The 12,641-nt window shown below is 27.6% G+C and overlaps 1 protein-coding gene across 2 annotated transcripts in view; it reads left to right on the forward strand.

Moving 5' to 3' along the window:
* LOC145200522 (M-phase inducer phosphatase 1-like) overlaps nucleotides 1–11,549 on the forward strand; it is a 32,061-nt gene extending 20,512 nt beyond the window's left edge. Inside the window, exons 1-17 of one of the 2 annotated variants that reach the window (XM_090081415.1) lie at nucleotides 571–2,664; nucleotides 2,796–2,887; nucleotides 2,978–3,044; nucleotides 3,444–3,479; nucleotides 3,599–3,632; nucleotides 4,445–4,654; nucleotides 4,781–4,954; nucleotides 5,241–5,321; nucleotides 5,513–5,565; nucleotides 5,708–5,768; nucleotides 7,554–7,656; nucleotides 8,649–8,686; nucleotides 9,046–9,108; nucleotides 9,259–9,357; nucleotides 10,710–10,837; nucleotides 11,013–11,130; nucleotides 11,273–11,549. In XM_090081415.1, the coding sequence (XP_089937541.1) occupies nucleotides 2,606–2,664; nucleotides 2,796–2,887; nucleotides 2,978–3,044; nucleotides 3,444–3,479; nucleotides 3,599–3,632; nucleotides 4,445–4,654; nucleotides 4,781–4,954; nucleotides 5,241–5,321; nucleotides 5,513–5,565; nucleotides 5,708–5,768; nucleotides 7,554–7,656; nucleotides 8,649–8,686; nucleotides 9,046–9,108; nucleotides 9,259–9,357; nucleotides 10,710–10,837; nucleotides 11,013–11,130; nucleotides 11,273–11,407 (1,551 nt within the window). In that variant the 5' untranslated portion in view covers nucleotides 571–2,605 and the 3' untranslated portion in view covers nucleotides 11,408–11,549. Of the gene's footprint in view, nucleotides 1–570; nucleotides 2,665–2,795; nucleotides 2,888–2,977; nucleotides 3,045–3,443; nucleotides 3,480–3,598; nucleotides 3,633–4,444; nucleotides 4,655–4,780; nucleotides 4,955–5,240; nucleotides 5,322–5,512; nucleotides 5,566–5,707; nucleotides 5,769–7,553; nucleotides 7,657–8,648; nucleotides 8,687–9,045; nucleotides 9,109–9,258; nucleotides 9,358–10,709; nucleotides 10,838–11,012; nucleotides 11,131–11,272 lie in introns of those variants that run through there. The other variant, XM_090081416.1, reaches the window with a different exon arrangement.
* The last annotated feature ends 1,092 nt before the right edge of the window (nucleotides 11,550–12,641 follow it).

Genomic DNA, 12,641 nt, shown 5'->3' on the forward strand with positions numbered 1-12,641 from the left:
GCAATAGCCCTCTCTTCCTAAAGCTGAGTTCTATACGTGAATATGTGAATATTCTTTCTTACTCTTCAGCTTAAGTTTATGTAAAAGTAGTTAAAATAACAATAATAAGTAACTAGCCCATAAATGTCAACATAGTTAGTTAATAAAATTTTCTTTTCTAATATTTAATAAAATGTTTAAGTATAGTTTTGCTTTTTTTTTTTAATGTTAGTAAGTTAAAGCATAAACATATTTAATTACTTTTGTTATTGTAGATTTATTCTTTTATGATTTTTTTAACCTAAACAAATATATTTAAGAGGTGTTTTTATTGATGCAATATACACTGTTAACATTAAAGTTATGTTAAAGTTAGGATTTACCTCAGTTATAATCATATTTTAGTTTTAAACCACAGCTAAGTTGTAAGTTTTCACTTAATAAGTAATGATAAAAAATTTAATACAGATAACAGAGGGACATCCAGGAGTTATCAGCAAAGCAAATAAGTCAATAGAACAACAAAATCTGGAAAAGTGTAATGAATATTAATAAATAATAATAAATTAACATTAAATCTGGAAAAATCTAGCGTAAAAAAGAAAAAAAGATTTTGCACTTGGCAAATAATGCAGTGCCAAGTATTCAGTATGAAATAAAATACATATAAGTAGTCAAAAAGACTACCTCTTATCTTATTATTTTTTGGTATGTAACTTTGAAATTTGTTGTCAGAAATTGATTGAGTGTTTATGATTGGTAACTGATAGTATATTTATTGCTTTTAATTGCTTCCAATATTTTTGTTGCAACTTAAGCCTTAAAATGGTTTAACAGGAGTTGCACAAATCATAATAATGTATTTATTGCATTAGAACAATTCAAAAGGAACTTTTTCAGCTTAAATACCATAAAAAGTTATTTAAATTTTATCAGAACTTTCAGTTGGGTAGCTTTTTACATTAAGAACTCTGGCATGGAACCTTTAACCTTGGGATGTCAATCTATCTCATTCGAGGTTTTCTTAGTGTAAAAAAAAAAAATATGTTTAATGTTTTGTTGATTAACGAAAGTTATACTGTTTGGATTTGATGGAATATAGCATGTTTAATACCTTGCTGGATCAATCTTTTGATGCCCAGTGTAGATGACAAAGTTTGATTCTTGTTTGAAACCAGTTGATTCTAAGCAGGGTGCCCTCCAAACAATTCCTATGCATGCTGACTATGTCACTATAGTTGACTCTGTATTTAACTCTTTTTTTCACTTCATCTTTTGAGAGCTTTTGTGTTGATACTGCCTTATGCTTGTTTTTAACATGAGTTAATTCTGTTATTTTGTTGACTAATGCACCATCTTACTTTGTATCATTTAACAGCATTATGTTTTAAAAACTCTAAATTGAGCTGCAACTTAAATAATGAGTTAAATATTACAGAGGAGCCCCATAAACTTAAGACACTAAATTAATCAAATTTGCTACAAATTTTGAATATTTAAAAATTCCATATTGTACAATTCAACAGGTAGTTCAGAAAGATTTGGAAATAAAAAGTTTTGTAAAGAGTTAACTGATTAATGTCAAAAACAGAGCAGTGAAAAGACACAAGACTAGATTAGTTTTTAACTTCAAGAATAAGCATGACATCCCTTTTGTCTATTCTGATTAGAAGACACTTACACTTCACCCAGAACTAAATACTTACAATGACAGTCATTCCGAAATGCAGAGAAGCTATTACAATTCAGATCAAAACCATTTGCCATGAGACAGCAGCTTGGAAACATGGTTTTGGGTGTGTTTTGCTCAAATGTTGGGCACCCCTCTACTTTAAAATTGCTAAGATAAAATAAAAGTATAAAAACTGTATATTACAAAAAATACCCATTATATAACTATCCATGAAAGTCATTAAAATCTTTGAAACTTTGTTACATATAGAAATACAACAGTATAAAAAAAAGAAAGCAATCAAAGTTAGTAAGTAGCACTAGTAACTACCTATCATTCTTAATAGTAAATGTTAAAGTTAAAAGAAAAGATGGTTTTTTTCTTTTTTTTTGCTACTATATTTGCCCTTTTACATATAAAGTAAAAAATGATGAGACCACCAGAGTATTTTTTGTGAGTCTCTGAATGTAACTAAATGTTTTGGAATTTCATGTTAAAAATAGAAAAATTATATTCTGCTGATGTTTTACTTCTAGTTAAATTTTAAGAGGATTTATTGCATATTAGGAATTAAATTCTTGATGTAAATTTTTTAAATTGCAAGATCGATTTACTAATTAGATTACATTTTTAAAATTATAAAAAACTTTAGGATTTATTGTATCTTCATTTAACTAATCCTATTCATTTTAGTTAATCTTTCGTTTTAAACAGTCCAATAACCACATTTGACTAAATAAGATTCCTGATAATTAGCAATTATTTTAGTTGGTTTAAAAATAACAAAAGTAATACATTTAAATTTATTCTGGTGACACAGCTGGTCTGTTGGACAGAAATTTGGCAACTAATGTGTTTTAGTTACTCTGTCATCATCATCATAAGCAAATTTGTAAGCTTCAACCCATAGATTTATCAATTATCATATCCAGCAGTTTTATATCTACAGCTAATATGGATGGACGGCTTGTTAATTCACCAATGACTGAATTGTCTATAGATTTGGAGTTAAGGTTAGACCATAATAAAACACAGATTCAATATATGTATAGTTCAAAGCCATGCATCATTTATTGGACATTAACTTATAAGATTTTCATGTTTGACATGTTTTTTTAAGATTTTCATGATTTGTTTCTTATAGTTCTGTATCAACCCCTCGAAGAAGGTTGTCACTTGATTATGAAACACCTACACCTAAAAGAGCTAATTCAGTTACAGAATCTATTGAATCCGGTAATTGTTTCTATTGTAATTATTTGTTTTTATCTTATTTAAAAGAATTAATTGGGTTAACTAATTACAAATAATTGATTTTTTTTTTAGGAATTGGCTTGGACTCCCCCTTGTTAGAATGCCCTAATTTTGAATCACCAGTAATGGAAAACATTAGGTATTCTAAATTTTCTCAGTTTTTAACAAAAAAAATATCCATTTAACATTCCAACTTAATTTGTATTTAACTAAAAAAGGAGTAGGAAAGTTAGCAAACTTGGTGTGTAAATTGCCATAATTGTTGTTAGCATATATTTTTTTTAAGCCTTTTAACTATTTTTCTACTTAATTATCTTGGTATGCATTGTTTCAAAATATGCATTATATAGTAATAGCTATACTATTTGATGTATAATTAGTAGAACATAATTCAATGCAGAGATTGAGATCTGTACTGTATATATATATTTTTTCACATCTATTATTTGATTAGAGAGATATCAGAATTCACTAAGTTAAATCAATGGGTTTTTTTCCAAATTTTTATTCAGTTACATACTTTTGGTGTTTTTTTTAGAGCAAGAAAATTAGCAGCATGCTCTTCACTACATCAGTAAGTTGACACAAAAATTGAATGTTGTGCAAATTTAAAAAAAGAAAAGTTTTTTGATAATAATCTTTGCTTTTGTGTACTTTTTTTCTTTCTTCCTAAATCTTTCTTTTTTTCTGTAGAAGATTGATGGTTAGGCGAAGTTTTTCTTCACCGGTATGTTTTGTCATATATTATACATTTTATATTCAAAAATTTCAATGTCTTAACTTTTTGTTTTGTTTTGCTTCATAGAAATAAATTGTTTAAAATTGAGTTATGAAGCAATATATTTGTAAGGTTTCCTTTTAAATTTTAAACATCAATAATATGTTTAAAAAAAAAACAGTTATTTTTACAGTTTTTTCTTTTAAAGTTTGAATTAGATAAGATGTCAATGAAAACATTAGATGCCTTTGTTTGTTCCTCAGCAAAGTTAAAATATTTCATATTTTAAAAAAACTCTTTAAATAATTTAATTTATAGATAAGATATCGGCATTTTTGTAGTTTGTCTTCACACTACAAAAATGATCAGATAAATTATTTTTATTCTTTTTCATTCTGTGTTCTTATAAAAATGTATGTTAAACAATTAAAAAAGGAGAAGATTTTAAAGAAAAATAAAACACATGCAAGTTTTAGTTATCAATTTTGAATCTAATGATATATACCCAGATTTCATTTATAAATATTCTATTGTCTCATACATCAAAAGGAGTTTACAATTTATGTTAAGTTCTGCTTTAATAATTCAAATACATAAAGTGTTTATCTATCAGAACAATTTATAGGATTGAATACAAGAATAGCATTATGTATAACTATAAAGTTAAAATATTAAACACATTTTGTCAATTCTGTGTATTCTACATTTCACAATGCTAATTTTTGTTTGCTATTGTTGTTAACGTTATCTAATTACTATTGTGTTAAGGTTATAAAATATCTGTTTATAAATTTATTTGATTGCATATGTTTTGGATTCAGAATAACACTTTAAAGGTACTGGAGCCACACAATTTCAATAATGTTGATTCCAATTTTATACCAATCGAAGTTGCTGAAAATGTTGAAGAAAATCATAGTGACCTATCCATATGTGAAATGTTTGATGACTTTCCAGAACTGGAAACAGATTTTGAGATTAGAAGAAGGAAAGCCAGTGGAAGATCAAATTCAGCTCCACCTGGGACATTGGTATTTTCTTAATTTTGTTACTTATAGGGACAGTATAAACAAAACTCTGATATTTAATGAAGTTGTTTAATTAATACTATCTCTTTTAGAGTTTTAGTAAAACACTAATTAATTTCTCCCTGTTAGTGCATGATTGCAGATCATTACAACAGCGATGATGGATTTTTTGATGAAATGTCACAAGAATGTTTAAGTAGTTCTCCTACAAACATTCCAACAGCCTTTATTGGCTTATTAGATGCACCATTAGTTTCTAAGTATGCTGGATCCGAAGAAGATAAAGAGAATTTACCAGATTTTGTAAGTTTATTTTACTAAAAAGTGCTTTATATATTTTTAAAAGAATTTTTATAAAGCTTGGTTTTTTATGAAATATTTTTGCAAAGCATTTTTATGAAGATTTTTATTGTTTTTTGTTGTTGTTGTTGTTGCTGTTGTTTTTGTTTTTGTATTTGTTGTTATTTATTATTGTTACTACTATTGTTATTTTGATAATTTTTTATCTTAGTTATTGTTATTATTAGTTTTTATATTAGAATTAGATTAGATTACAAAACTTGTGTCTGTATTAAAATTTAAACATTAGTTACAAAGAAAAAATGATATTTTCCAAAAACCTACTGGTGTTCCACTTCAAAGAAATCGTTCACTATCTTTTTCAGTAAAGGTAAATTACCAAATAGTAATACAAATAAGAGGAATTTTCATAATTTGATTTTATTTGAAATTGAAATAAGTAGCATTTCTTTTTTATGTAAATCGTGTCATTACAAAAGAATAATATTTGAAGGCTGATATGATTATAAGGAAATCATCTTTTTTTAAAATATTTTATGTAAATTTCACTTCTTTCTTTAGAGAGACAAACCAGCTGATGGAAGTAGTCCAATATCAAGGAAAAAGCACAGAAGGTTTTACTTTTTTCTTAATTTTTTTTTGTTTCATTTAAATTTTACAGAAAATAACTTTTCTGGTAATCTACCAACAGTTAGTTAAAGCTTCTCTACTTTCTCTGATTCTAAAAATATGGTTGTGAAAATATTTGTGTTTTAGCTGGATCTGTAGAAGTAATTCGTTATATGAGACAGACCCTGCCTTAATGCCATTAGAAAAGGTTGGTGTTAACATTTTACTTGATTTAGCTAAAGCAATTTTGGAGAAATAATAATTAAAGTGTTACTAAGGTTTTTTGTTTTTTCTCCATGAATCTCATACTTGTAGAATTGAATCAATTTGGGTGTGAAGAAGTTTCAAACCATTCTTTAAGGACCTTATGAGTAAAGATTTCACCATAATACTCTGGGACAAAAAAAAGTTGAAAATTTGGTGGGGCTAGCACCAAAGAATACTCCATCAGTCTCTCATGAGTTAATTTTGCAATATGAGGGCAGGCTTTGTTATGTAGGAATCACTTTCTTCAGACATGGGCAAAGTTCTGTGAAGTTTGCTGCTAATTTGTCCACACTACAGAGTTGCTGTATTCAGGAGGTATCTCCCAATAAATGATTTTACCCACCTAGTACGCAACATGGACTTTCAACGACAAAGTATGGTTTTAGGCTATGTTTTGCTGATGCTCCAGCATCATTCCATGATCTCTTGTATTTGGTGTTTGTGTGGAGCACCCATTTTTCAAAAATATGATAAAATATATTCATTAAAACTGCAAAAATTCTTTTCCACACCTAATATTTTATTCCTTTTGTGTTAATTCAGTTTTATCAAGTTCATATAAAAAAGATATAGGCTCACAAAGTTTGAGGAGAGTATTGAATAGAAATTTATTTTGTTTTATGTTCTTCTTAAACTAACAGTTTGTAACTATTTTATCTAAAGATTGGCGTTTGGTTTTTAAATTTTTAACGAATAATAAAGAATAAGGTACAAATTCTATATCAGTCATGTAACTAGTCAAATAACTGAAGTTTGAGATAATTTGTATATTTAAACATACAAAGTTACAAGATTCCAGAAGAAAATTGTGACATTTTTTACCATACATTTCTTTGTTTCATGATCTCCAAAAATAGGCTCTCAAGATTAAGTTGACATAAAAAAGAATTGTTTGTTCTACAGAAAAGTAGAAGCAAGTAATTTTCAGTGAAGAAAATCTCTAATGTAATAAACAGGAAAAGCTAAGTTCTGGTTAAAAGATTTAAATCTGAAAAGCATAGCAATTATTTAGGTGTACTAAGGTTATAAGATGATAGTGTGAGTGTGCTAGTATTTAGGGGTGCTTTAATTTTAAAGTAATAGGTTTGTTTAGTATCTATACAGGTCAACACACCTACATAGAAATGGTAGAGAACTGGTTGGTTCTATCAGTAGACATGCTGATTAATTGAAAAAAAAAAAATGATGGTAATTTTAACAAGATATGGCTCCTGCCCACACAGCTTGCACAGTTAAAGATTGGATGGAAGAAAGCAAATTAAATTCAATGCCCTTTTTAGCTTGAGTGCCAGAATTATGTTCAATCAATTCTATTTGGGGTAGGATAGACAAAGATTTAATAAAGGCCCAAATAAGTTGTATCAGCATCATAAATAATTGCATATTATTGGTTAAGTTTACATTAATTTATGTTAAAAAATTAAAAACAAAACCTGTTTAAGTGCTGCTCTTTTCATTTGTATTGTAATTCATGAGAAAAACACATACTAATAAAAAAGCTAAAGAAATATACTAACAGAAAAACCTTTAGCAGGATTTTTATATAAAAATCTGTACGCAAACCATCTTAACAGACAATTTCAAAAACTCCTCATCATACAAACTGCCTTACATATATCAAGCAGTTTCTTTATTTATGTTATTTATTGTCAGTAATATTTTTGGCTATATAGCTATCAGATTTAGTTTTTAAAATAAATTGTTTTAATTTAAATTTATTTTTCAGAGATTAATAGAAAATAAAACTCCTGTGAGAACTTTGCAGCGCTCACAATCTTTTGATACTCATTCAACCAAATCACCAAGTGTGGAAATCACATCTTTATTTGGTAAGGCTTGATGAATACCAAATCTATATTTATCAAATCTTATACTGAAAAGATCTCTTAGGTTTAAAATGTTTTCCCGATTTTTTTTTGCAATTAATAGTTTTGGTAATTAAAAAGTGGTCTTTAAATTTTGTAAATTTTTTATTAATACTAAGCTGATTAAAAGAATGACATAGTAAAACTTTTTTACACAGTTGTGATTAATTTTGACTATTTTTCTTATTAATTATACCCTGTCTTTAATGTAAAATTCAGCCACAAAGTGCAACCTAAATGCTGCTAAGCAAAATGGAGTGAAATTTATTTAAGTAGATCTTGAAATGAAAATATATGTTTATCTCAATTAATAGAACTTAAAAATAAGACCAACACCCAGTTTTACTAAATAATCTTTACCAAGTGTGTTATTAAATTCCCCCCCCCCCCCCCCCCAAAAAAAAAAAATAAATAAATAAATAATGATGATAATAATAATAATAAAGTTAATAAATCAAGATAAATCAATTTTTGAATTCCTAGTAAGATCTATAAATTTTGAAAGTGGCCTTTTTTTACACCATGGTGTAATGTTACCAATGTTACTATTATGAAAAATAGTCATCAAATCAATTACAGGTCTTTCTTTTAATTGTGTAATCTGATCTACATTTCCATGTTTTTTAAAAGATCTTTTTATAAATGGAAACTTTTTAAGCATTGTTACGTGTTATATGTGTTAATTTTTACATGTGTCTATAAAAAGGCTTGAAATTTACTAATTAAAGATTATCTTCTATTTGAGATTTTGTATAAAAACTGAATCGATGCCTGAAATGATTGTCAGTGTTAAAATTACCTCTAAAATCATTTTATATCATTAAACTTGGTAGAGCTTAGTATCAACAAATTTTTGCAATCTTTACTTTTTATCTCTGATCTGTTTGCTTGTGCTAATTTATTTTTTTCTGGAATGACAGTTTTATACATTTTATGCAATTCATTGTTTGATTTAGATATGGATAACAAAAATATGATTGGTGATCGCTCTAGGGTAATTTTTTATTACTTCAATCATTTGATTAAAGTTTCATTTATTATAATTTTTGTTGATATAAGTTGAAAAGGAAATAATACCAAAAATTTTTTTGGTTTTAAAACTCTTTTGTTTATATACCCTGATTGTATATAAAATTTCAACTTTATAAACTTAATCATGCTCAATCATTCTCTATAAAAAGTGATTAGTGAGTTAACAAGATTGTGCTAATTGAGAAAATCTATGTATATTAAGTTATATCCTGTGAATTATAAAGAATAGAGGCAAAAAAAATTCTATATAGTTTCAGTATTTTTTGAATTGTTTTTTTTTTTTTTTTTTGTTTACTTAAATTTGAATACACTGGTTTCTAGGAATATTGTTTGCCTGTTGTAAAAAGCAAACATCTTGATCTCAAGGGAATCACTGCAGAAACTGTAAGTTTATATAAAACTATTTTCAGAAAACAGGATACAAGTTCTCATAATTGCTACAAAATTTTTTTGCTTTTCATTCTTTATTAGCCCTTTTAAATTAATTGTCATCAATCTGTTTTGTTTCTAATTTAAAAAAGTTATTTGCTACAGCTTGCAAGTGTCATTGATAACGTTTACCAAGATGTCATTGATGAATATTATATTATTGACTGTCGGTATCCTTATGAATATGATGGTGGACATATCCAAGTAAAAAATTTTATTTGCTTAATTGTTTTTTAAAACTACTTCTATTCCATTTTTCATGATTTGATTTTATGGGTTTACAAAAAGCAGTTAGTGGTCTAAAAAAAGGTTAAGATTCATGAATAAAAATATTTTTGTAACCCTTTTCTTCCTCCTTTTTCTGAAAAATCAAAAGAAAGAAAAGAAGCTGATAGTTTTCAAATGTATTGTCAAAGATGAAGTTTGCAGTTAAGTATATTGCCAACTTTAACAGCTTATTATTTGACATTGGCCTAGTATTTTACTGTTTTGTTTTTTGTTGGAAAGTTACAAATTTCACTGGTTTAAAGAAATCATTTTAAGCGTTAAAAAAGTTTATTACTTTTAAGAAATCATTTTGTTAAAAATGGGATGATCAGAATCTATACTATGAGGTATGAGTTTTTATATGCAACTGCAGCAGAAATGTGAAATGATAATATAATATGTGGCTCTTGTCTTACTATGCACCAGGCAGTTCCAAATTGGTTAGCCAAACTTTGTACAAGTAAATCTGACCTCACAAATGAGCCGCATGGTCGCCCATAATCAAATGTCAATAATTACAAACTAAAGGTCACTGTTGAGTCTGACTCATTTCAAAGTGCCTATCAATTATCATTGAAGTTTGAAAGCAAATAAACAGTATTAACTCATTAAAAGCTCAAATTGGTTAAGTTGTTTCTGATCACCGAAACACACCCCAAAGTGCAACATCAAAAGAAGCTGGTGATGAGTGTTTGTTGGCCTAGCACAGGAGTGATCAATTATGATTTTATGAAACCTGGTTCATTTGTCATGGCAGAAATATACTGCAACCAACTGGATGAACAGACACAAAAAGTTTTTTAAAAAAATAGCCCATAGTTGTCAACAGATTGACTCCTATCTTATTATATGATAACCCTAAACCACACAGTGCACAAACATGAACAAACTGTGGCAAAACTACAAGTATTAGAGTTGGAGTTTCTTCATCATCCTCCATTTTTACCAGACTTAAGTTCCTTTGATTGCTAGTTCTTTTGTAATTTGACTAATATTTTGGCTCAACTGAAAACGATTTAATTTTGACAATGCTGTAAAACTGGCCCTCCAAGAATTAGTTGGCTCTTGTCTGCCAGGGTTTTTAACCATCAGTCTAAACAAGCTAATGTTTAAATGGCAAATGTTTATAGATAGTAAGTGTGCATATTTTGATGAGTGAAATAATTCCTTATATTTGCAAGCAATCAACCAACTTTAGCTTTTTTTCCTGCAAATTTCATCCTTGACATCCTGATATACCATATATATGTAATGTAGTCTATCATTTAACTAATGCTTGTTTAACTCAGGGTGCAATTAATATCTATGAAAAAGAGGAAACTGTTCGTCAGTTTTTAAAATCTCCAAAAATTAAAAATGGAAAACGAATTGTGCTTGTATTTCATTGTGAGTTCTCATCTAAAAGAGGTCCAGAGATGTAAGTATTATATTTTTAAAATATCTAATTAATCTTAACAGTCACTAAACAAAGAGTGATGGAGAAAAACATTCTCAGACATGTTCTTCTCATCGATTTCTACATCTATTTCTGTTTAGCGGGGTATATAGCTAAAAGCAGTCAATGTAAGAAACAATTCTTTTGTGACTTTTAGGAGTCGCTTTTTGCGTAACAAGGATCGTGACATACATCAGCATTGCTACCCAAATCTTTATTACCCTGAAATGTATATACTAGAAGGAGGTTACAAAGAGTTCTTTTTGCAAAAAAAAGTGAGGCTTTCTGTTGGTTTCTCTGAACTTTCTACGTAGAAAAATGATTTTTTTGTTTTTAGCGCCGAAGAGTTTTAATTTAGAGTTTTAAATTTTATTCGGATCGGAACATGTTTACTTAAAAGCATTTTTTTTTCTGCAGGAGTATTGCACACCACAGTTTTATCAAGAGATGTCTGATCCTAATTTCGCACAGGAGCTAAAGAAATTCAGTAAACGTTCAAAGTCTTGGACAGAAGATAAATCTGGGCGTAAAAGAACTGGGCTTAGGTACTGAGTAAATAATTGTATGTATATAATAAATATGATTATGCCCAAAGCAAGTAAGTTTCATTTTGATTAGTTTTCTTAAAAATCTGCACAAATTTAACTATATCCCTGCCTATTCTAATTAATGATTTTATAAACTTATCTTCCATCTGAAAATATAACTTTTGAAATGATTAAAATTGGTAAATAAGCTATTCTACCCACACTCTTAAATTTTTTTCTTTTTCTTTTTTTTTTTCTTTTTTTTTTTTTTTTGAATTATTATGTTGCGCTTATCATAAAAATCCCAATGTAAATATAACTTAAAAACTTATGAAATTTATGACTAGTGATGGTTTTATGTGCGAGTATTTAAAAACTTGTACTGTATATTTATTACTTAACTTTTTTGTTTGTTTTTGATTTGAAAAGTTATACAGATATTTCTATACATGCTAAAATGGCTTTTGAATTTCGAAAAATTGATTCTTAAGTTGAATTTCATAAATGTTACTAACACCTCCTGTAGCTGACTGGTTCAGCTTTTTATTCGCACTAAGGAGACCCTAGTTTGCCATTTTCTAATGGTCGATTTATTGAAATTTCAGTTTTTTAGTGTGTTTTCATTAGTATTTTTAAATATAATTTATGATTATTCCTTTTTAAATAAAATTTAGCGTAAACAAAGAAAATTTAAGGTGAAAAAGACTCGTGTAAACTTTATTTTTGTTTAAATAATGGTTCTTTTTTTTTTTTGGTATAATATACCTGTTGCTCCAGTGAAGTTGTTGTAATTTCAAGTAAAAGTGGTAGATTTTGAGTTAAATCAAGATAAAGATAAGTAAAAAAAAAAAAAGATTACGCAAATTGATATTCAAATAATTGTATGAATGGCTACCTACAGTCGCCGAAGGTGTTACAAAGGAATTTATCGTGTCGACATATAGTCGCCAACGGGGTGCAAATGGTTTTAATATTTGCAAAAGCTTCAAGAAAATTCTCTTAATTCTTGAGGTTTAATGAAAATTAAAAGTTAAAACTTTCAGTGACGTTTTTTATTAATTTTAACATAAGTCTACTTAATCAATTTACCTGTATTATTCCAAATTTGTCGGACCCCTCAGAAATGAACTTTATTTTTAGAAAAGTGATTGACAATGAAATATAAATTTTCTATTAGACTTCCCTTTCTTTTTTGTTAAAGTCTCTTGGTTGCAAAAACCTTAAGCTTTTTAAAAAAATTTTAAATTAATCATGATTAA

The sequence above is a fragment of the Hydra viridissima genome, unplaced genomic scaffold (assembly GCF_058129835.1).
Source record: "Hydra viridissima isolate aposymbiotic clone 2 unplaced genomic scaffold, HvirCarnegie_v1 scaffold_3, whole genome shotgun sequence".
NCBI lineage: Eukaryota > Metazoa > Cnidaria > Hydrozoa > Anthoathecata > Hydridae > Hydra > Hydra viridissima.